Source organism: Schistocerca piceifrons, chromosome 3 (assembly GCF_021461385.2).
Source record: "Schistocerca piceifrons isolate TAMUIC-IGC-003096 chromosome 3, iqSchPice1.1, whole genome shotgun sequence".
Classification (NCBI taxonomy): Eukaryota; Metazoa; Arthropoda; class Insecta; order Orthoptera; family Acrididae; genus Schistocerca; species Schistocerca piceifrons.
In genome coordinates, this window is record NC_060140.1 from 619,709,598 (window position 1) to 619,735,432 (window position 25,835).

At 43.4% G+C, this 25,835-nt stretch overlaps 1 protein-coding gene across 1 annotated transcript in view; it reads left to right on the top strand.

Moving 5' to 3' along the window:
* LOC124788899 (juvenile hormone esterase-like) overlaps positions 1–25,835 on the top strand; it is a 124,320-nt gene that overhangs the window by 69,383 nt on the left and 29,102 nt on the right. Inside the window, exons 6-8 of the mRNA XM_047256181.1 lie at positions 4,947–5,103; positions 16,337–16,503; positions 24,747–24,891. Coding sequence (XP_047112137.1) covers positions 4,947–5,103; positions 16,337–16,503; positions 24,747–24,891 — 469 coding nt within the window. The remainder of the gene's footprint in view (positions 1–4,946; positions 5,104–16,336; positions 16,504–24,746; positions 24,892–25,835) is intronic.

Sequence of the window (25,835 nt, forward strand, 5' to 3'; positions counted from 1 at the left end):
GGCACGGGATACATGCGGACGTGCATTGTCCTGTTGGAACAGCAAGTTCCCTTGCCGGTCTAGGAATGGTAGAACGATGGGTTCGATGACGTTTTGGATGTACCGTGCACTATTCAGTGTCCCCTCGACGATCACCAGTGGTGTACGGCCAGTGTAGGAGATCGCTCCCCACACCATGATGCCGGGTGTTGGCCCTGTGTGCCTCGGTCGTATGCAGTCCTGATTGTGGCGCTCACCTGCACGGCGCCAAACACGCATACGACCATCATTGGCACCAAGGCAGAAGCGACTCTCATCGCTGTAGACGACACGTCTCCATTCGTCCCTCCATTCACGCCTGTCGCGACACCACTGGAGGCGGGCTGCACGATGTTGGGGCGTGAGCGGAAGACGGCCTAACGGTGTGCGGGACCGTAGCCTAGCTTCATGGAGACGGTTGCGATTGGTCCTCGCCGATACCCCAGGAGCAACAGTGTCCCTAATTTGCTGGGAAGTGGCGGTGCGGTCCCCTACGGCACTGCGTAGGATCCTACGGTCTTGGCGTGCATCCGTGCGTCGCTGCGGTCCGGTCCCAGGTCGACGGGCACGTGCACCTTCCGCCGACCACTGGCGACAACATCGATGTACTGTGGAGACCTCACGCCCCACGTGTTGAGCAATTCGTCGGTACGTCCACCCGGCCTCCCGCATGCCCACTATACGCCCTCGCTCAAAGTCCGTCAACTGCACATACGGTTCACGTCCACGCTGTCGCGGCATGCTACCAGTGTTAAAGACTGCGATGGAGCTCCGTATGCCACGGCAAACTGGCTGACACTGACGGCGGCGGTGCACAAATGCAGCGCAGCTAGCGCCATTCGACGGCCAACACCGCGGTTCCTGGTGTGTCCGCTGTGCCGTGCGTGTGATCATTGCTTGTACAGGCCTCTCGCAGTGTCCGGAGCAAGTATGGTGGGTCTGACACACCGGTGTCAATGTGTTTTTTTTTCCATTTCCAGGAGTGTATATTCCATCACGTTCCTCCCCCCCCCCCCCCCCCTTATTAGAAGGGCTTTTTTACGTCTATGTTTGCGTGTCCTTAAATTGTTGGTTAATTTAGTCTATAAACCTCGCTATTTTTAAATATTGGAACCTGCGCTTGTGACTTCCTAGCTGATGACTCAGTTTCTTTGTGCCTTTGTAACTCTTCTTCGTCTTGCTTTATGGCTTCTGTAGGACTATTGGTAGTCCCTTCATGGGTCGCAGTTTACTCTTCTCTTCCCAGAAAATATTCAACCTTTCTCTTCTTCTTTTCCGCTTTTCTTCGGAGATCTTCAGTATCCTCTTCTCTTGTCTGCTCTACTGGTGACTATTCTTTCCTGTATCCTTTCCCATCGTCGATCCCTGGCATACTGGTCGGCGATGTGTCTTTGCTTCTCGGCTTTTCGTTTTCTTCCACCTTGATCTACAATCTCCACCAAGTCTTCCAGAGCTCAACAACCAACTTGGGTCCTGTCCTTCCACTTGTCCTCCCTGCTGTTTCCCACACTCTGTCATTCTATCCATATTCATGTCCGGCAAACCTTACCCTTTATAATCTGGTTTCTCCTGATGTTATCTCCATGTCCAGGTACTGTTATCCCTAGGTTTCGAAACTATCTCTCATCACCTCTTTTAGAGCTTAGTATTTTGTTCAGTATTTTTCTCTCTTCTTTCTCTAGTTGTTCTGCTAAATTTCTTCCTGTTATCTTCTCAGCGGCATATAATACTACATTCCTCACCGTTGTCTTGTAGTTTCCGATCTTTCCGTCTGTGGATGTATTTTTTATTGCATATATTCTGGTCATACAGAAGGCCGACCTCATCTTCCTTATCCTCTGTGTTATTGCCTCCACGCTCCTATTTGTTCCTGCCATGTTCCTCCGGCGTATTAAAACTTACCCACCTTCTGCATGGTACCTTCCGGTGTTTTACAGTCACCAAAGGTAATCAAAGTCTTTGTCGTAGGCGATCCTCAGTCCCATATTTCTGGCTATCTCGCTTAGGTTGTCAAGTTGCGTCTTTGCGTTTTCTCCTGCACTTACTATCCCTATGTTGTCCGCAAAGGATAGACAATCTAGTTGAGCCCGCGTCCTTTTATTCCCAGGATGTGTCTTTGGTAGTGCCATTTCTTGTTTATTGCTCTCCACTGCCTGATCACTTCGCCCAGTGCTATGGTGAACACAATCGGTGACAGTCGATCTCGCAGTTTGACACGTGCCTTAATCTCAAACTTTTCTCCTAGTGCTCCTCTGAATGTCACCCTTGCCTTTATGTCTGTCAAAATTTCCAACATTAGTTATTAAGTAGTGCGTCTAGTCCATGTTCTTCAGGATCCTTCTAAGAGTTTGTCTCTCAGTGGAGTCATATGCTCTCATGAAGTCCACGAAAGTTAGTACTGTCTTTTTGTTCTTTAATGCACTACGTTCTACACATCGCATTCCCTTCCTTAATCCCGCTTGATAGCCTCTAACTGCATTCCTATCTATTTTTCTAGTCTATTGAAGAGGAGTTTTGACAGCAGCGTTTAGCCGATCCCCAGTAGCGATATTCCGCTGTAATTGTTTTCATCCATGTTTTCCTCCTTCTTATGTTTTGGTACTATGACTCCGTTCTTCCATTCTTCTGGTAACGTCTTTATTCTCCAAATCTGACAGTTAACGTTGGTCATGTTGCCCATCGCCTTGTCGCCTCTCCACTTTTCATCTCGGCAGCTACCCAATCTTCTACAGCTGCCTTATTATTCTTTAGATCGATTATTGCCTGTTCGACCTCATCTCTAGTGGAAAGGTGTGACACTCTTCTTTGTCTACCCCAAGGCTCGCATCTCGTGGTCGTGCGGTAGCGTTCTCGCTTCCCACGCCCGGGTTCCCGGGTTCGATTCCCGGCGGGGTCAGGGATTTTCTCTGCCTCGTGATGGCTGGGTGTTGTGTGCTCTCCTTAGGTTAGTTAGATTTAAGTAGTTCTAAGTTCTAGGGGTTGATGACCATAGATGTTAAGTCCCATAGTGCTCAGAGCCATTTGAACCATTTTTGCCTACCCCAATTACAGCTCGTACTTCAGAAGGTAGCGCAAGTACTCTGCAAGTATCTTCTCCTTCGCACTAAAGGCTAGTTCGTCTTTCTGATCACTTATAAACTGTTCTCTGACCTTCTATCCAGTCAAACTCTCTATGAATTTCCCGAAGAAGACTCAACAGTTTGTTTTTCTGTAGTTCTTCTCAACCTCGTCCACTTCCTACTTCATCCTTTGTCTTCTGATCCATCTTATAGTTCTAACTGCTTCCTTCCTTTTTCCTTGAAACCCTTTTCTCCGAGTCCAGCTCCGGTCTCCCTAGTTTTCTCTGCTGTTCTCTACCGCTTCCTCACAATACTTATTCAACCACAAGTGCTTTATTCTGATTTTTCTTTACTAATATGTCAGCCTGTTTCCCCATGTTCTGGTGCACAGCATCCCATTCATTATATATTTCAGTTCCTTTCTTGTATTTGCATGGTTTGCATCCTTTTTCTGTTTATCCACATGTTTCCGGCTGCTCTTTTCAGTTGGAGCTGTCTACCCCTGTTTGGAATCCACTAACACTGGACTTCTGTAAGATAGTGATCGGATTCGATTCTTGTGTTCCTCCTGACCTTGCTGTTCATGATCTCTTTAGTATTCGTCCGCTCTATGCTTACTCACAGGAGTCTATGATCACCCGATAATATAAAGTTGGTTTAGGTCCCTCACATCCTCCACAATTTCTTAATTGTTTGATGAAATATTGTGAATTTCATTTTTAGTTCTGTTTCGTTCTTGCTACGTTAATTATCTGTTTTATTTCTGTGAATGGCTTTGGAGGTGAACATGTAGTTCTGCTTTGACAGTTGTTCTGATGTGTGACCTGCCATTTGTGGTGTCGTATCCGAAGCATTCCACTGAACAATCGTTCTTCAGTTTTTATATTACTGTCACGTGAAAATCTTCCATTATTACCTTCTACTGGGATTGACTTTATCAGCTTCTGTAGCTCTTCTTTGAGATCTTCCACTTCATGGTCAGAATGTAAACGCGTTGTTGCATACACTAAAATGATTTCTATGTAATATATTTTGCTTATTTTAAAAACAAATCTTGTTATTCTGTCATATTCCTTCGATTTTGGTAACATTAAAATCTACATCTAATTTTTCCCTCTTGTTCTACATGTTTGTAATAAAGAAAGTCTTGATTTCGTCCCAGTTTTGCGAAACTTTTTAAAATTTCTGGGTAAACGCCGTATTCTGGAAGTTAATATAGTTAATTTGATTGATTTATAAGTAAACAGTGCTGTCCTGAACGCCAGTACAGATTGAAAACATTTGCATTTTTTAATGAAAGGCTGGGACTATACTAGAGAACTTTCTCTACTACGAGATATAACTTAGTTTTACAACCTATGAATATATTTCGTAATCACTACATTATTGATCCATGTAAGTAGGAATCCAGCTTCTTCAGTAGATTTTCTATACGCCATCTTTCTCCTGCAAGAAAACTCACCAAATTCTATCGAGACATCTCTGTTACACTGTTAAAAATTAAGAAGCCCGTGTGTTAAAGACGCCTAACTACAGTCTATCAAGTCTTGCATTTCAACTTTTTGGATTCCGTTACTGTCTTCCGTTTTTTTCAGATACAGCTCGCTGATACATATTTAATATTTGAATGACAGCTAATGGCAATTAGTTATTTTGTTTCTTGTCAGCAAAAAGTTTTCCCTGACATGCTATTCAGTCTGAAATGAAACGTGAAAACTGCAGCTTGGAAGACTCAGTCAGCAGTAAAAATATCAATATGATTTTTTCAGCGGACTGACACTTTTTGTTAAGAACACAAAGGTCTGGATGACGATTATGACTACGATGCTCTATAGATGGTACTTTATTGTATTGTTTCGTCTGTTTCAGGAATGGTTCTTCTGCCCTATGGCGCAATTTCGCCCAGTAGTTGAGAAAAAAAGTGAAGATTCTTTCTTGTCCGACAACCCGTTGAACTTAAAGCCTCACTCTGCTATTCCATGGCTTGTAGGAGTTAATTCAGAAGAAGGAGCCGTATTTACAGGAGGTAAAAGACCATTGCATCTCCTCTGTAGACGTTGATACAGCCGTGATTCGATTGCTTCAGTGTTTGAGAAAAGAAACCGAATATGTCAATGTGTTGGACCAACTTCTCACAACAGTGACAGTACATGCAAAGGCTCCTGTCTTCCTTAGAATAGATATAAATTATAAAAACGGATGTATTCAGATCAGCCAAAACATTATGACCCCTTCCTTAATAGCTCTCTTGTCCCTCTTTGGAATGAAATACATCACTGGTTCTGAGAACCAAGGTTCGGTCACGTGTGCTCATTTGCATACGCTGTGACGGCGCCCGATAATGACCGAGATGGATTCCACACGACTCACATCAGGCGAATTTGGTCGCCATCACTATAAAGGTAGTCAAACCACTGTAGCACGGTTCTGGCACGAGACACGGACAATTATAGTGCTGAAAGAGGACGTCTGTGTCGGGTAAGACATCATGCATGAAGGGATGCAGATGGCTCGCAGCTGTCAGTGTGTCTTCGACTACTACCTCAGGTCCCATGCAAGCGCAGAATAATGTCTCCTATAGAATAACACTGTTCCCACAAGCTTGCGTCCGTGATGCGCTGCAAGTTTCGAGCCGCCGTTCACCCCCATGACGGCGTTTATGGAGACGACCAGCGACCTAATGCAGCAAAAATGTGATTCACCCGAAGAGCCGGCACGTTTCCATTGGTTCACGGTCGAATCCCTCTACTCCCATTCACACTGCAATCATAACTGACGATGTCATTGGGTCAACGTGTGAACACATCAGGGTGGTCTGCTGCGGAGCTCTATGTTCAATAATGTACGATGAAAGCTGTGCTCCGAAACACTTGCGTGTGTACCAGCATTGTGCTCTTTCGTCAGAGATGCCACAGATCACCTTCTATCCTACCTTACAGAGCAGAGAAGCCTCCGAACCCCACGTTCTCTGGGCGTCCACCCATTTAGCGCCTAGTGGTAGTATCACTGTCCTGCCTCTTTCTGTAGATGCTCACGACAGTAGGGCGTGAACATTCGACCAGCTTCGCCGTTTTCGAGATACTCGTTCACAGGTTCTGCGTAATGAAAATCTGCCCTTTGTCTAAGTCGCTTATCTCAATGGATTTCTCCACTTGCAGTCCATATCTTCGCCAGGGTGATCCCCCGTCCATGTCTGCTCAGCTTATATACTTTCGTTGCAGCGCCATGTGCCCACTGCGCTACCTGGCGGCATCCAATATTGCGTTGGTCAGTGGTCATAATGTTTTGGCTCACCAATGTATGTATGTGTGTGTGTGTGTGTGTGTGTGTGTGTGTGTGTGTGTGTGTGTGTGTACAGCATATCACCTCCTAAGTTATTGGACTGCTTTCCACCGAACTTAGTATACGTATAATCTACCGTCAGGAAGAATCACTGTGGGGTAAGAACCACACACCCATCAAAGGGGTGCGGGTGAAAAGGGATTGTAGCCCAGGACGCGAGAACACCCATCTTTCAGTCACCCATTATTCGAGAGCACTTAGAGACTTGCAGCAAACTTTACACACAGTATCAAACCTTTAAGAAAGTTCTTCTCGCTGATGACCGCCACATAATGATGAAAGAAAAAAGTTTGCCTCTTACAACATCGTCGCTGTTCATACAGTAAATATGCCACATCATGCATGGAGTCTTACTACATTACTTCTTTAATATTAACCGTATTCTTGACACTTTTTGAAGGCAGTATTCACATATACCATTGAATGTATCAGAAAAATTACATCATTGTAGGGCGCTTAGTTCACGAGTACGAGATACGACGTTAGAAACTAAATGCGTGAAAAACTATAGCATCATGCAAGACGTTCACATTCATTACTTCGTTGCCACTACCTCTATTCACAACACTTGTTACAGACACTGCCCATATTTGCCGCTGAATGTACCTACAAAAGATATATCATTTTACGACACATAGTTCAGGTGATATGACGTCAAATACTGACATGAGAGAAGAAAAAACTGCGGCATTATGCATGACTTTTTACTTTATTGCTTCTTTACTAGTAACTCCATTCAGAGCACATTTCGTAGACAATAGGCGCATATACCACTGGATGTACCTGCAAGACTATATTATTGTACAGCACATAAGCTAATTTGAAGAAAAAACCACCTGTGTGAATATCAAGAGTTCAGATGGAAAACCAGTCCTAGGCAAAGAAGGCAAAGCAGAGAGGTGGAAGGAGTATATAGAGGGTCTATATAAGGGAGATGCATAAGGACAAATTACGGAAATCGAAGAAGACGTAGAGGACGATGAGAAGGAAAATATGATACTGCATGAAGACTTAGACAGAGCACTGAAAGATCTAAGTCGAAACAACGCCTCGGGGGTAGACAACGATCCGTTAGAGGTACTGGCCACATTGGGGGAGCCAGTCATGACAAAACTCTTCCATCTGGCGAGCAAGATGTACGAGATATACGAAATACCCTCAGGCTTCAAGAAGAATATAATAATCCCAGTTCCAAAGAAAACACATGGCCGGAGAAATGCAGGAACATGTGAGGCAATATTGACCCGACGACGTCTGGCAGAAGATAGGTTAAGGAAAGGCAAACCTACATTTATAGCATTTGTAGGCTTAGAGAAAGCTTTGGACAATGTAGGCTGGATTACTCTCTTTCAAACTCTTAAGGTGGTGGGATAAAATACAAGGAGCAAAAGGCTATTTACAATTTGTACAGAAACCAGAGGGCAGTTATAAGAGTCGAGGGACACGAAAGGGAAGTAGTGGCTGAGAAGGGAGTGAGACAGGGTTGTAGACTATCCCCGATGTTATTCAATCTGTATATTGAGCAAGCAGTAAAGGAAACAAAAGAAAAATTTGGAGTAGGAATTAAAGTCCAGGAAGAAGAAATAAAAACTGTGAGGTCTGCCGATGACATTGCAATTTTGGCAGAGGCAGCAAAGGACTTGGAAGAGCAGCTGGAAGGAATGGACAGTATCTTGAAAGGAGAGTATAACATGAACATCAACAGAAGCAAAACGAGGATAATGGAATGTAGTCGACTTAAATCAGGTGAGGCTGAGGGAATTAGACTAGGATATGAGATATTTAAAGCATTAAATGAGTTTTGATATTTGGGAAGCAAAATAATTGATGATTGTCGAAGTAGGGAGGGTATAAAATGCAAACTGGCAATGTCAAGGAAAGGGTTTCTGAAGACGAGAAATTTGTTAACGTCGAATATAGATTGAAGTGTAAGGAAGTCCTTTCTTGAAGTGTTTGTATGGAGCGTAGCCATGCACGGGAGCCGGCCGAGGGTCCGTGCGGTTCTAGGCGCTTCAGTCCGGAACCGCGAGACTGCTACGGTCGCAGGTTCGAATCCTGCCTCGGGCATGGATGTGTGTGAAGTCCTTAGGTTAGTTAGGTTTAAGTAGTTCTACGTTCTAGGGGACTGATGACCTCAGATGTTCAGTCCCATAGTGCTCAGAGACATTTGAACCAGCCATGCATGGGAGTGAAACATGGACGATAAATAGTTTAGACAAGAAGAGAATAGCAGCTTTTAAAATGTGGTGTTACAGAAGAATGCTGAAGATTACAGGGGTCGATCACTTAACAAACGAGGAGATACTGAATAGGAGAGATTTATGGTACAACCTGACCAAAAAAGGGATCGTTTGGTAGGACACATTCTGAGACATCAAGGGATCACCAATTTAGTACCGGAAGGAAGCCTGCGGGGTAAAACTCTTAGAGGGAGGCCACGAGATGAATACAGTAAGCAGATTCAGAAGGACGTAGGTTGCAGTAGTTCCACGGAGGTGAAGAGGCTTGCACAGGATAGAGCAGCATGGAGAGCAGCATCAAACCAGTATTCGGACTGAAGACCACAACCACAACAACGTAGCATAACACACACCTAAAAAAGTTTTGAATCACCTCGGTCCCGAGAGTTCCAGAACCTGTACAGCGTAGTGGAATAGAAATCAACGTAAATATCATTTCTGCCCTTGTTATTGCATCGCATGTTGTATCACCAAACAGCGAGACCTTCAGAGGTTGTCGTCCAGATTGCTGTACACACCGGTACCTCTAACACCCAGCTGCACGTCCTCTTGCATTGATGCGTGCGTGTATTCGTAGTGGCATACTATCCACAAGTTCATCATGACACTGTTGATCATATGGTCCCACTCCTCAACGGCGATTCAGCGTGGAACCCTCTGAGTGGTTGGTGGGTCACGTCGTCCATAAACAGCCCTTTTCAATCTATCCCAGGCAAGTTCAATAGGATTCATGTCTAGAGAACATTCTGGCCACTCTAGTCGAGTGATGTCGTTATCCTGAAGGTAGTCATTCATTCACAAGATGTGCACGATTGGGGCGAGAACTGTCGTCCATGGAGACGACTGCCTCGCCAATATGCTGCCGATATGGTTGCACTATCGGTTGTAGGATAGCATTCACATATCGTACAGCCGTTACGGCTTTCATGCTCACAAGCGGCTTAAGTTGGCCCCACATAATGCCAACTAAAAACAGCAGGGGACCTCTAGCTTGCTGCACTCGCATGACAGTGTGTCTAAGGCGTTCAGTCTGACCAGACTGCCTACAAACACGTCTCCGACTATTGTCTGGTTGAAGGCATATGCATCGGTGAACAGAACGTGGTGCCAATCCTGAGCGGTCCATTCGGCATGTTGTTTGGTCCATCTGTACAGCGCTACATGGTGTCGTGGTTGCAAAGATGGACTTCGTCATGGACGTCGGGAGTGAAGTTGCGCATGATGCAGCCTATTCCGCACAGTTTGACTCGCAACACGACATCCTGTGTCTGCACGAAAAGCATTATTCAACATGGTGATGATGCTGTCAGGGTTCCTCCGAGCCGTAATCCATAGGTAGCGATCATCCACTGCAGTAGTAGTACTTGGGCGGCCTGAGTGAGGCATGTCATCGACAGTTCCTGTCTCTCTGTATCTCCTTCATGCTCGAGCAACATCGCTTTGGTTCACTCCGAAATGCCTGAACACTTCCCTTGCTGAGAGCCCTTCCTGGCATAAAGTAACAATGCGGACGCGATCGAACCGCGGTATTGACCGTCTAGGCATGGTTGAATTACAGACAACAGGAACTGTGTAGCTCTTTCTGGCGGAATGACTGGAACTGATCGGCTGTCGGATCCCCTCCGTCTAATAGGCGCTGCTGATGCATGGTTGTTTACATCTTTGGGCGGGTTTAGTGACGTCTCTGAACAGTCAAAGGGACTGTGTCTGTGATACAATATCCACTGTCAACGTCTATATTTAGGAGTTCTGGGAACTGGGGTGATACAAAACTTTTTTCATGTATGTAGTTCACAAACATTAAGCGAAGAGAAAATGAAAATGCAAGGGAAAATTCGCTAACACAGAATTGAAGTATGTGTACAAATACGCGTAAAATATGTTTACCAAGCGCGGTGTCGCATTGGTTAGCTCACTGGACTCGCATTTCTTTGGATGTCGATTTAACCCGCGTCCAGCCATCCTGATTAAAGTTTTTCGTGGTTTTTGTAAATCGCTTTAGACAAATGGCGGGATGGTTCCTTTGAAAGGACACAGCCGAATTCCTTCCATAAATCGATGGGACTGATCACCTCGCTGTTTGGTCTCCTCCACTGAATCAACCAGCCAACCAAAATATGTTAACATATATTAATATGTGTGAAATACATATTTAAATGTGCATATGCAAGCAAAGCCACAGGTAAAATGCTCATACTAAGCCCCTGGAACTATTTGAATGAAACTGGTGCACATATGAGTTTGGAAGGAAATACTGTAGGGGTAAGAAACCCTATCCTACTATTGGAGTGTGTTCAAAAAAAAAAGGTTCAAACGGCTCTGAGCACTATGGGACTCAACTGCTGTGGTCATAAGTCTCCTAGAACTTAGAACTACTTAAACCTAACTAACCTAAGGACATCACACACATCCATGCCCGAGGCAGGATTCGAACCTGCGACCGTCGCGGTCGTGCGGTTCCAGACTGTAGCGCCTGTAACCACTCGGCCACTCCGGCCGGCTTGGAGTGTGTGTCATGATGTGGAAAGAGAAGGGTGGACAAGGAGATGACAGACAGCGAATGAGGAGGAGGACACAGGCGCAGATAGGAGAAGTACGGTATGGTCAGACATAGGGGAGGAGGGAATGGGCGGAGGATGGGGAAAGGAGGAGATGGGCAGAGAAAGGGAGGAGGAGAAGATGGACAGATGAGTGGTGGAGTTGGACAGAGAGAGGGCTGGTTGAGAGGGTAAAGAAGGAGATCGGCTAATATAACTCTGGAATAAATACTTACTCAGGCAACGTGAGGTACTCAGCTAGTGATAAATAAAAAAGGAGTATGCCACCGAAACCGCTTACACACTATATGGTTATATTTATGGAGTCTTTCCAAGTGATTTTGTAGCCAAACAATCGTTTACATAAGAACCCTTGTGTTTGAATTTGGCTCAAGATTTAAATCTGTAAAGTATAATTTAAATCATCGCTAATCCCAAACCAGCACGAAGAGCGAAGAATTGCTTGCCAGCCAGAGTATTTGTTGCGTGAAAGTGTAGAACCAGCTATGACTGAGTATGTAGACTAGTATCTGCCAAACTTCGTAGACATAAAATGTATTCCAGATTACATTCTCCCACAAACTAATAAATAAAATATTTCTTGATCACTCTCCTCGTCCTCTAGGGCGTAGCAGTAACAAATCCAGTTTCAGTGGACCATAGTCATTCGTAAACATGAAGCGTCCTGTATTGCTATTAATAGATTAAAAACCGCAACTCAGTTATGATTTAAAAATGGAATCACGTAACGTGATTTAGCTGAAATATTCTTAGGATCGAAGATTGTTTTTTGTCACTCGAGCAAATAAACCGACATAAAATTTTTATTTAATGACGTGCCATTTTAGGAATGGATTTTATATTCAACTATTAACCTTCTATTACGAGAAACTAGTGCAGTTTGTTGTTTTTTAACCAAGTATCTAAATTAGAATGTTGTTTCAACCAGATGCTGTTATTATTAGCTGTCAAGCAAACACAGACTTGTTTCTAAATACATGCAACTAAAACTATTTCAGATTGCTTTTTTATTGTTTTGATTTAGATGGCCTGACGGTAAGGCGTTCTAAGTTTCAAATGGCACTCAAGGATAAATAAACTGTCTAAAAATCAAATCATCTATCGTTATCACCGTGTATTTTAAAATGCGAGCCGTTTGTTCTAAGCATATACGGAGAGAAATATCACGTGGATAAGCTTTTTGTAAGTAAAGCTCAGGTTCAAAATAATTGTAATGTGAATTTTAACAAAGTTGTACAAGAATGACTATAGCTCAATTCCAAACATATGTTACTTGTATGAAATCAGAAAGTTAACTGTAAGGGGAAGGCTTATCTGTTGTTATCTATTTCAGTAGTAAAAGGAAAACATTGCTTTTCTAGTTCTAAGAGGCCACCTTGCTACAGTGAAATTATTTATGAAACATCATCTCTCTCAGTTCAGCATAAAAAATCATTTTGTTACCCTGCGTTCTAGAGGATAATGCGATTACTGTTATCACAGGAAGTTGTTATAATCACCTCCAGTTTTTTGGTTAAATAGTCGCAGAGTGCGGACATGACCAGTCAGGGGTAAACAACATTTTACAGCGTAAAATAACAGTATACAACGTAAGAAGCAAAAAAGTGTAACACAAAACCATCAATAATTCTTGTATATGAAGGTGGTATCTGTTCTTTCGGAAATGTCCGAAATAACAGATAGCATCGGTGACCGTGCAGCTCGTTATAATTAAATCAATACAATGAAATGAATATCCTTAGCTGCATAGAGGCGTTGATATACGTCAACGGGAACACTTGAAAATGTGTGCCCCGACCGGGACTAGAAACCCGGGATCTCCTGCTCATATGTCAGATGCTATGTGTCCTCGGTGGCTCAGATGGATGTAGCGTCTGCCATGTAAGCAGGACATCCCTTGTTCGAGTCCCGGTCGGGGCACACATTTTCAAGTGTTCCCGTTGACGTATATCAACGCCTGTATGCAGCAAAGGGTGTTCATTTCATTTTATTGATTTGATTGTTAATCCATTCTAACGAGCTGCACGGTCACCTATGGCATCTGTTCCTTCGGACATTTCCAAAAGAACAGATACCACCTTCATATATATAGTTAAGGCTGACCGGCCATTTGACCATCTTCTGTGCGGATTCACACACATTCCCCGGTACTCTTACGGGAATTGGTAAAGCCTCGAGTAATGAGTGTAATGAGCAGGGGTACTACGTATATACTGTGGGGCAATAAGTTGGAAATGTGGGTCTCACGGGAAGCGAGCCAGAGATAAGCCCCTGCAGTCGCACTACCCTGCACACATTTTCAATGGTCCCCGTTGATGTATATCAGCGTCTGTATGGAGCTGAGGTTTTCATTTCATTGTATTGATTTAATTGTAAATAATTGTTGTTAATGATTGTTGGCTTGTCCATCTCGTTGTAGTTTAAAGGTATCTTTAATCAGATGCGTTTCGCTTTGGTTTGTAAAGTATCATCAGTAGGCATTCAGGTATTTTGGTATACAAAATATGTACTTACATTTTGTATTTATTGATTAATGATAGTACTTATTCCTAAAATTGGAGCACAATGCATTTAGGATGTTTTTGCCTCTTCTTTACATGTTCATAAATCCGCTGCTTTTCCTTTCGTTGTTAGCTTAGCTTGAAATACAAAGAGAAACACGGTAGTCACTGACTTTTCACAATGTTTCAGCCATGGAAATGAACATATAATTCAGAAAAATAGGCTGTTATGAAACGTATCTTATCAGGATTCCATCGGAGAAAACAGTATTCGTTATGTAAAGTCAGCATTAAAGCTACATTTAACACGAATAACATGTTAAAAATGTGTGTGACACGATGTTTCACAAAAGATCAAGAAATGTTGTCGTTCGCGGATCTATAAAATAGCATGTACTGACTGCCGAAAATTCATATCTGGCAGACAGATGCATGTTTACAAAATAATTTAATGAACACCTGTAAACGTAGAATAAAATTGAGCTTGGAACATATTTGTACGCCGATAAATGGAGAATGATATGCACAGTGTTATCAAAATTTTACCGCTGAAAATTTGCACTGTAACTAGAAAAGACCGCGATGAAGATGTTAACGAGCAACATGATTTGTTTCATGCCGCTTGTTACAAAATTTACGATGACACTCCATATAAAGTTGTGTAATCATTTTCGCGCACAGAACGTTCCTGAGATGCGTGATGTGTAATATCTGTAGAGCCTGAGGCAGAAAAACCGTGTAGTTAGCTTGCCCGGTTAATAAACACTGCAGGCCGTGCTCGTTGCATGACATGCTCTGCTTCTGGACAACGCGGTCTCGTATCGCATCTGAACATTTTTTTCTCTTTTTTTATGGTTACTACACATTGTTTGTGATATTTTAATATCATGTTTCATAATTCCTTTATATTTTATTATTACTGGTGCTTATAGTATAATATAACATTATGAACACAAAAACAGTTTTATGTACAATGCAGTAGCATAACAGTAAACTGTAACATTATTTTAAATCACAAGACCATCTTGTTGTTAAACTCATCTGTCCAGCTGTGAGGAATGACTCATATTACGATCTGGAACGAAATCAATTTTGCTGTGACTTTTCCATAAATAGGTCTATACTAATGAGCTGTACACAGTAACAACAAAATTTGTGCGTGTACCTTTTCAATGCATCTGTTTAAACCTTTTTGTTAAATCCTATTTATTTTTGAGTCCCCAGATCTGACGATGCTTCTGTGGGAGTCGAAACTCGTAATAATAAAAATTGCAGCTTAAGGACATTTATTTTTTGTTGTTGTAAGAAAGTGATTTACGTTCCCATTGTGGTCATCTTAATGCGACTACAGTAAAAATTCGTTGTTCCACATTTTCGGAACTTCAGTGTGTGTCTGCCACATATGCAACAGAAGAACTGAAGATGACTGTATATAGCAGGGATGTCCAAAATGCGGCCCGCGGGTTGCATCCGACCCGTGAAGGGATTTAATAAATTACAGGGATGCGACCAGGAGCGCCCGCCTGCAGTTGACTGTGACTTCCTGGCTATGTTTACCGTGTTGTTATTTCAAGTTTTCTTCCTTCGAATGCTTGTGAAAATATGTCTAGAAACTAAAAGTAAAAGGTAGATAGCGAGCGTCGTATCTTCAGTACAGAGTGGACTACGAAATATTTCATTAGACTGAAAGCCAACAAACCAGTGTGTGTTGTCTGTTATAAAGGAACAGAGAATAGCTATGGAATATAGCTTTGTTGCTGAAGTGCTCAAAATTTGAATTCGTGACCTTTACACAAGTTAAATTTTTCTGACAGAAACTGATATTTTCTTAACTCAACGTCAAACAAAGAAAATCTTCTCACACTTCACCAACTGTCGGTCGTTGGAGCGTACACATGGTTCAAATTTTCCACTTTTGTTTGCAATGGAATTGCCTCATCTGAAGAAAGAATTCTCTTCCCGGTTCTCAGATATAGATGCGCATTCTAAGGAAGTCCAAAAATTCCGGACCTCCTTTTCTTGTGAAGTGGAAGATGATCAGGCGGAAAACACTAATCCGCAGGCTGATGCCAACATGAACGACAAGTTTAAAGTAGGAAGCCTTGTTTGGTTTTGCGGGTTTTTCCCATAAGAACTACCTCAAGATCAAAGACTGTGCACGAAGTTCACTATCTCTATTTCGCACCACCTACAGTTGTCAACAGATATTTTCTTTGATGAAATTTATGCAATTTAAATACAGAAGTACAGGTCATATTACTCATACAACAGAGTAAGTCAGAGTCATAGTCTGAAAAAATTATGCATTCAGAATACAAATTTCATATCTCTCACATATAGGACTAAACGGTAATAAGTCATACGTGATGTTTTCACTGAATCTTGCGTTCGTGTCAAATAACAATTAATTTCATTACAATTCTCTAATTTCTGAGAAAATTTGTTAACCGGCCCCAATGAGATTCAAAACTTGATACGTCGCTCTCATGGTCTAGTAATATGGACACCCCAGATATATGCAGTAGGGATCACCAGGCATAATCTAAGCTCTTAGTACAACAAGCAGCAGCTATTTTGTTATATACGCAATTCGTATGAGCTCTAACGTATGTTTACAGCTTTCGTTGAATATAATACGATGTTAGAAGACCTGGACCGCAACAGCGACAAGCTTTTCCCCGTCTGCTTTGCTTATCAGACGTCACCACGAGCTAAACTGATAACTGAGAGGATTCGGGACTTCTATTTCTCATCCAACCCCCTTACAGTCAGCGGATCCACTGATGTAAGTATGCAAAAAAGTAAGTTATTTTGAATGCAAACTTTCTCTCAATACAATTACTAACGTAAGTTAGGAAAAAAAATTGTTTAAAAATTTCGAAGATCGATCAGACACTAAGGTGGAAAGTGCTCACAGTTTTTCAATAAATAGTAAAACTGAAAGTAGTGTTGATAAATGGTAACATATATTGGATTGTAAGTGCATTCGTGCCTTCATTCGTCTTTCGGCTGCAGTCTTGATTTAGCAACTTGTAATGAAATGGAACACCCACATTATCATGCAGAACATTATGACCTCCGACCGTTATAAACACGTCCAGGCGATAGCAGCGTCACCTGGTGAGGAATGACTGCTACTCAAGACACACGCACAGTTCATGCAGTACTATTCCGTGTGTGGAATTGGGAAGGCGCGTGATCTATCTGAGTTTGACCGAGGACAGATTGTAATGGCCCGCAGGCTCGGCACGAGCTCTTCGGGAAGTGCACGACTTATTGGGTATTTGAGGAGTGCTGTGGAGAGTGTCTCCAACGCGTAGCGGAACCAAGGTGAAACCACGTCCAGACGTCGTGGGGTTGGGCGGCCACCTCTCATTACAGGTGTCGGACATCGTATGCTGGGCATACTGGTAAAACAGGACAGGCGGGGAACTGTGGCGGAACTAAAATAATACTTTAATGCTGGGCAGAGTATAAGAAAATGGCTCAAATGGCTCTGAGCACTATGGGACTTAACATCTTAGGTCATCAGTCCCCTAGACTTAGAACTACTTAAACCTAAGGACATCTCACACACCCATGCCCGAGGCAGGATTCGAACCTGCGACCGTAGCGGTCGCGCGGTTCCAGACTGAAGCGCCTTTAACCGCGTGGCCACACCGGCCGGCAGAGTACAAGAATGTAGGAACACGACGGGCCTCCGCACCCGATGACCCATGTAACACAACATCGGAAAAAATGACTGAAATGGGCACGTGACCATCGGCACTGGAAGTTGGCGCTATGCCATTTTTCATCGTGCCGATGGGAGCGCGCGAAGTCGTCATCTTCCCGGGGAATAGCTCTTGTCATCTGTACTGCGGAGGCTGCATTCTGCTGTCGAGAACATTCAGCTGGGCATCGATGGGTTCAGTGGAGCTTGTGCTAGACACCATGACGGCCAAGGAGAATCATTCACTGTTTGCAGAGCACGTACACCCCTCCATGACGATTGTTTTTAAACAGGATTATGCGCCATGTCCCAAGGCATGGAACATGACGGAGTGGTTCGAGAAACAAAGTAACGAGTTCCAGTTGAGATGCTTTCCCCGCCCCCTACCAACTCGCCAGATCTGAATCCAATAGAACAAACCTGGTTACTGAATGGGTCGTCAGGGCTTAGCGCCCCCTCTCCGGAATTTACGTGAAATAGGTGAGTTGTATATGCAGATATGGTTCCAATACCCTCACGCGATCTACGATGACCTCATTGCTTCCACGCCACGATGCGTCGCCGCTGTTATCCGTGCCACAGGTGGACATACCGGCTGTAAGGTCGGCGGTCATAATGTTCTGGCTGATCAGTGTATCTACAGAGGTTACAAGTTTAATGTGAGGTCCTATGGCTGTGCTCAAAATGAGTCCTGGTGGAAAAGTGGAGAGTAGCAAGGAGCAGATACATGCCGAAAAGTGATTTGGAGAGGCTTTGATTAATGCAGTTACTGTGCCGTGGTGTATTCGGAAGCCTGAGTGGTATTTATTGGGATATAGGTTTTAAGATACACGGTACAGTCATATTAATTTTATCATTTGTCAGAAGTCTCATTAATTAAGCTTTGCAGCGTGGAAGAAAATCACTGAGGTCTTTGAAGGTACCGACAAGGATATTGAGCCGTGCCGACTCCCTAACTTACCTAAGGACATCACACACATCCATGCCCGAGGCAGGATTCGAACCTGCGACCGTAGCAGTCACGCGGTGCCAGACTGAAGCGCCCTAAAACCGCTCGGCCACACCAGCCGGCTGTCACTAACAGCCCAATCGAGCTAGACCATGGGAGTCTGATAGCTAGAAACTCATTGTTCTTCCACCAACGTACTTACATTGTGAGCCTTTATGACATATTGCATTGTCCCACTGGTAGATGCCATCTCACCAAGGAAAAACAAGCTGCATGTTTCTGGTCGTCATGTTCCCCAGTACATATGCATTGTGCCTTCCGAACGACGATATCACCCAGGGAATCCCACGCAAACATACCCCATATCATAACGCTCCCTCCCCCGGTCTGGACCCTTACGACTATTGTTGCAGGCCACTTGTCCAATGGAACGTAACACGTAATTCATTTGAAAAGGCCACCTTTCCAAACATTAGTCGTCCAATTGCGGTACTGGTGTGCAAATCTCAGCCTTCGTAGCCTATGAACAGCAGTCGACAGGGTTGCATGAGTCAGGCGCCTGCTGTGAAAGTCCACACGCAGCAACTTTCGCTGAACAGTCGTTGAGAAGACATTGTTGGTAGCCCCTTGGTTCATCTCGGTGGTCAGTTGCTCAACAGCTGCACGCCTGTGCACCATACACGTCTCCTCAGCCGTTGTTGACCCCTGTTATCTATGACCTGTGGTGCACCACAATAATTCGGCACTAGTTTTGGATAGCGCCAATCTGTCATGCACGGTATGTTTTAACCACGGCGGCACGCGATCTGTTTACAGATTTAACAGTTTTGGAATTACTTCCACCCCGGCACGAAAGTCAATGACCCACCGTATATTCACCATGTCAGAAGAATACTTTGCTCTTAAAAACTTTTCCAGGATAAATAAACAATCGTAAGAGACTGGTAGCGTTTTCACCAAGACAAAAAGAATCACAAACTGATATTCATACAGGTATTGACGGAAAATGCAAAATCGTAAACTTTCGTGGCAATTGAATTGAATGTCACGCTGCAGTGCAATTTCACCGCGCCATTGACAAAGATGACAAGGATCGTAAACGGTGGACATGTCGACATCAGGGCAAAAAGTGTTGGCGAATTTCATTCCGTGTATTCAGTTGGAGAGTAACTATGCCTCGCAGAAAGGCGTTTGAACAACGTATGCAAATGTAAGCATTTGGGAGACGAAATATAGTTGAGCTCAAACAAGCCGGTTGGGATAATCGGTGAATCCCTTAACGTTTGGATAGGAGAGATGCCACTATTTGACGATGTTGGCAGGAATGGGTGAATCAAGGCCGGACACAGAGTCAAAAAGGAAGCGGTCGGCCTAGGGAGATAACAGAACGTGAGGACCGAGCAGTAATCAGAGAGGTACCTGGATTCGACATTATCATCGATCCGACGTGCAAGTGGTACTTCAGTCACCATAAAGATCATTAATAAACGGCTCGAAGAAAGGGGACTGACCTCACGGCACCCCCTGCGCCGACTTCTGTTCACCCAGGAGCCCGTTTGCAGTGATGTCGGGCATATTCGGTCTGGAATCCCATTGAATGAAGTAGAATTGTCTTCAGTGATGACTCTCGCTTCGAAATGAGCCCAAATGACCATCGAAGACGTGTCTGGAGACGTTCCTGATTTTTTTTTTTTTTGTCATCAATCTACTGACTGGTTTGATGCGGCCCGCCACGAATTCCTTTCCTGTGCTAACCTCTTCATCTCAGAGTAGCACTTGCAACCTACGTCCTCAATTATTTGCTTGACGTATTCCAATCTCTGTCTTCCTCTACAGTTTTTGCCCTCTAACGCTCCCTCTAGTACCATGGAAGTCATTCCCTCATGTCTTAGCAGATGTCCTATCATCCTGTCCCTTCTCCTTATCAGTGTTCTCCACATATTCCTTTCCTCTCCGATTCTGCGTAGAACCTCCTCATTCCTTACCTTATCAGTCCACCTAATTTTCAACAATCGTCTATAGCACCACATCTCAAATGCTTCGATTCTCTTCTGTTCCGGTTTTCCCACAGTCCATGTTTCACTACCATACAATGCTGTACTCCAGACGTACATCCTCAGAAATTTCTTCCTCAAATTAAGGCCGGTATTTGATATTAGTAGACTTCTCTTGGCCAGAAATGCCTTTTTTGCCATAGCGAGTCTGCTTTTGATGTCCTCTTTGCTCCGTTCGTCATTGGTTATTTTACTGCCTAGGTAGCAGAATTCCTTAACTTCATTGACTTCGTGACCATCAATCGTGATGTTAAGTTTCTCGCTGTTCTCATTTCTGCTACTTCTCATTACCTTCGTCTTTCTCCGATTTACTCTCAAACCATACTGTGTACTCATTAGACTGTTCATTCCGTTCAGCAGATCATGTAACTCTTTTTTAACTTTCACTCATGATCGCAATGTCATCAGCGAATCGTATCATTGATATCCTTTCACCTTGTATTTTAATTCCACTCTTGAACCTTTCTTTTATTTCCATCATTGCTTCCTCGATGTACAGATTGAAGAGTAGGGGCGAAAGGCTACAGCCTTGTCTTACACCCTTCTTAATACGAGCACTTCATTCTTGATCGTCCACTCTTATTATTCCCTCTTGGTTGTTATACATATTGTGTATGACCCGTCTCTCCCTATAGCTTACCCCTACTTTTTTCAGAATCTCGAACAGCTTGCACCATTTTATATTGTCGAACGCTTTTTCCAGGTCGACAAATCCTATGAAAGTGTCTCGATTTTTCGTTAGCCTTGCTTCCATTATTAGCCGTAACGTCAGAATTGCCTCTCTCGTCCCTTTACTTTTCCTAAAGCCAAACTGATCGTCACCTAGCGCATTCTCAATTTTCTTTTCCATTCTTCTGTATATTATTCTTGTAAGCAGCTTCGATGCATGAGCTGTTAAGCTGATTGTGCGATAATTCTCGCACTTGTCAGCTCTTGCCGTCTTCGGAATTGTGTGGATGATGCTTTTCCGAAAGTCAGATGGTATATCGCCAGACTCATATATTCTACACACCAACGTGAATAGTCGTTTTGTTACCACTTCCTCCAATGACTTTAGAAATTCTGGTGGAATGTTATCTATCCCTTCTGCCTTAGTTGACCGTAAGTCCTCCAAAGCTCTTTTAAATTCCGATTCTAATACTGGATCCCCTATCTCTTCTAAATCGACTCCTGTTTCTTCTTCTATCACATCAGACAAATCTTCACCCTCATAGAGGCTTTCAATGTATTCTTTACACCTATCTGCTCTCTCCTCTGCATTTAACAGTGGAATTCCCGTTGCACTCTTAATGTTACCACCGTTGCTTTTAATGTCACCAATGGTTGTTTTGACTTTCCTGTATGCTGAGTCTGTCCTTCCGACAATCATATCTTTTTCGATGTCTTCACAGTTTTCCTGCAGCCATTTCGTCTTAGCTTCCCTGCACTTCCTATTTATTTCATTCCTCAGCGACTTGTATATCTGTATTCCTGATTTTCCCGGAACATGTTTGTACTTCCTCCTTTCATCAATCAACTGAAGTATTTCTTCTGTTACCCATGGTTTCTTCGCAGCTACCTTCTTTGTACCTATGTTTTCCTTCCCAACTTCTGTGATGGCCCTTTTTAGAAATGTCCATTCCTCTTCAACTGTACTGCCTACTGCGCTATTCTTTATTGCTGTATCTATAGCGTTAGAGAACTTCAAACGTATCTCGTCATTCCTTAGTACTTCCATATCCCACTTCTTTGCGTATTGATTCTTCCTGACTAATGTCTTGAACTACAGCCTACTCTTCATCACTACTATATTGTGATCTGAGTCTATATCTGCTCCTGGGTACGCCTTACAATCCAGTATCTGATTTCGGAATCTCTGTCTCACCATGATGTAATCTAATTGAAATCTTCCCGTATCTCCCGGCCTTTTCCAAGTATACCTCCTCCTCTTGTGATTCTTGAACAGGGTATTCGCTATTACTAGCTGAAACTTGTTACAGAACTCAATTAGTCTTTCTCCTCTTTCATTCCTTGTCCCAAGCCCATATTCTCTTGTAACCTTTTCTTCTACTCCTTCCCCTACGACTGCATTCCAGTCGCCCATGACTATTAGATTTTCGTCCCCCTTTACATACTGCATTACCCTTTCAATATCCTCATACACTTTCTCTATCTGTTCATCTTCAGCTTGCGACGTCGGCATGTATACCTGAACTATCGTTGTCGGTGTTGGTCTGCTGTCGATTCTGATTAGAACAACCCCGTCACTAAACTGTTCACAGTAACACACCCTCTGCCCTACCTTCCTATTCATAACGAATCCTACACCTGTTATACCATTTTCTGCTGCTGTTGATATTACCCGATACTCATCTGACCAGAAATCCTTGTCTTCCTTCCACTTCACTTCACCGACCCCTACTATATCTAGACTGAGCCTTTGCATTTCCCTTTTCAGATTTTCTAGTTTCCCTACCACGTTCAAGCTTCTGACATTCCACGCCCAGACTCGTAGAACGTTATCCTTTCGTTGATTATCCAATCTTTTTCTCACGGTAACCTCCCCCTTGGCAGTCCCCTCCCATTCGGATGGGGGACTATTCCGGAATCTTTTGCCAATGGAGAAATCATCATGACACTTCTTCAAATACAGGCAACATGTCCTGTGGATACACGTTACGTGTCTTTAATGCAGTGGTTTCCATTGCCTTCTGCATCCTCATGTCGTTGATCATTGCTGATTCTTCCGCCTTTAGGGGCAATTTCCCACCCCTAGGACAAGAGAGTGCCCTAAACCTCTATCCGCTCCTCCGCCCTCTTTGACAAGGCCGTTGGCAGAATGAGACTGACTTCTTATGCCGGAAGTCTTCGGCGGCCAATGCTGATTATTTATCAAAATTTAGGCACTGGCGGAGGTCGAACCCGGGACCGAAGACGTTTTGATTATGAATCAAAGACGCCACCTTTTTTTTTTAATCTCATTTTGTTCGTTATTGTTCGTTTCAATTGCTCGTGGCGGACGTCACCTGACGCCCGTTGAAGTTCGTTATTGATCCATTCACTCAGTTTTTTTATTACAGAGAGCAGCTAACCCTCTGACCAAACACGCTGTGAGCTACCGTGCCGGCGCCCTAGACTACGTTCCTGATAGCGGTGGGATACCAACCTGACTTAAGACCGCCATAAACTCTACGACCCGACAGCCAGGTGTGGTGGTCTGGGTACCAGTTCATTTCTTAGCGGGACGCCTTTGGTTATTATCCTGACACCATTACAGCACAGCGATACGTCGATTATATTCTACGCCCCGGCTTGTTCCCCTTCACGGCAAGCTATCCTCGCTTTACATTTCAGCAATGTGAAGCCAGCCCGCACACAACGAGAACGTATACCGCTTGTCTTCGTGTTTGCCAAAAACCTACCTCGGTCAGCAAGGTTGCTGGACCTCTCCCCAGTTGAGAACTTTGCAGTATTATGGGTAGCTCCCCCCCCCCCCCCCCCCTCCAACCAACTCGGAATTTGGACGATATAACGAGCCAGGTGGACAGAATTAGGCTCGAAATCCCTCAGGAGGACAACCAGCAACCTTGTCAATCAATGCCAAGTCGAATAACTGCTTTCATAAGGGACAGAGGTGAACCAACGCGTTATTGACTTGGTAAATAATCTTGTAAAGCTCTTTCTCTCGAATAAATCATCCTATTTTTCTGGAATTTTTATCATTTGTTTGTATGTACATATACATCACATCTATTGATTTCCATCTTAATCTGATAAATCATTCTAGTGCGTCGTTTTTTTGTCTTACAGTGTAGTATTTATCGGAGACCGGATATCTTTCCCTGTCTGAAACGCCTTTGTTTGTTTAAGTTTCTGGAGCCTCAATTTGCAGTTAATTTCATCCTCTGTACCACTTTTTACACTAAAAGCTGAATGAGACAGTAGATCGTTTTTTGGTGCATCTACCTTCGGTCAGTCAGACATCTCCATCGATACAGTAAACAGGTACAGAACTACCGACACCAGAAGTGTCGTTCTAATGCAACAATCAATTTTTTCTAGCTGTGCTCATTCCACTGGTGGAGTGGTAAGTACGGTGAGAACTTAACGGGACTACAATTCTTACCATTTTATAGCAAACCTTTTCGGCGTATCAAGACAAAATAACATGTCACTTGAGGAATGGTTTCTTAGGACACTATCGTGCATTGAAATTTGTGTGTCTTGCCAAGTTCTCACAGTCATTCATGAGCAGTATTCCTCAATACAACTGTTTCATTATCAAAAACACCTACTTCATTCAATAAATGATACTGTTTTCTTTTTTTTTTCAGATGATCAGTGATGGTATATTTACATGGAAAACAGACGAGTCCATTCGGAGGTACAACGATACACAAGCTATTTATTACTATCTCTTTTCGTACAGAGGAAAATATAGTATGTCAGATATATATGCAATTGGCGACGTAAATATAGGTAAGAGAATGACGGAGGATTTTCCGATGTTATATGCATGCCTAGAATCAGCGAAGCCCTTAACATTATCACATACAAGGTGACAATTATTGAACTATATGAAACAAAATCGTCATAACTTCTGAACGGTTTGCTTTAGGAAGTCCAAACTGCGCGGATGGCCCGGGGCATATAGGATTTTTTAAGTATGCGCATGTATGGTTTGGTTTCATTTGAACAGGTTCGTCAATAAGCAAAATTGGCGCATCTTGGGGACTGAGAATCCGCATTTTCCGATCGAGAAGTCTCTTCACCATCGACAGATGACTGTGTGGTGTGAAATGTCCAGCCACAGAATAATCGGTGCGATATTCCTTGATGGCACGGTGACTAACGAGCGGTACGTGAAATTTCTGGATGATGATTTCATCCCCATTATCTAAAGTGACACTGATTTCGACAATATGTGGTTCATGCAAGACGGTGCTCGACCCCATCGAAGCAGGAGAGTGTTTGATGTCCTGGAGGAGCACTTTGAGGACCGCATTGTGGCTCTGGGTACCCAAACGACACTGGCATAAGCCTCGATTGGCCACCGTGTTCTCCGGATCAGAATACGTTCGACTCCTTTTTGTGGAGCTATGTTAAAGACGAGATGTACTTCAATAGCCCCAAAACCATTGCTGACCTGAAAACAACCATTCAGGAGGTCATCGATGTTCCGACACTTCATTGGGTCATGTAGAATTTCGCTATTCGTCTGCGCCACATCATCGCCAATGATGGCAGACATATTGGAGATGTCATAACTTAAATCTGAATATCTGTAGTGGCGTTTACATGTTGAATAAAGTGTGTGCACGCCGTAGTTAGTAACCAATTTAAGTTTTTTTCTTATAGTTCAATAATTGTCACCCTGTATTTACAAAGGAAAAACATGTGAATAAACACACGCGATTTCTTTG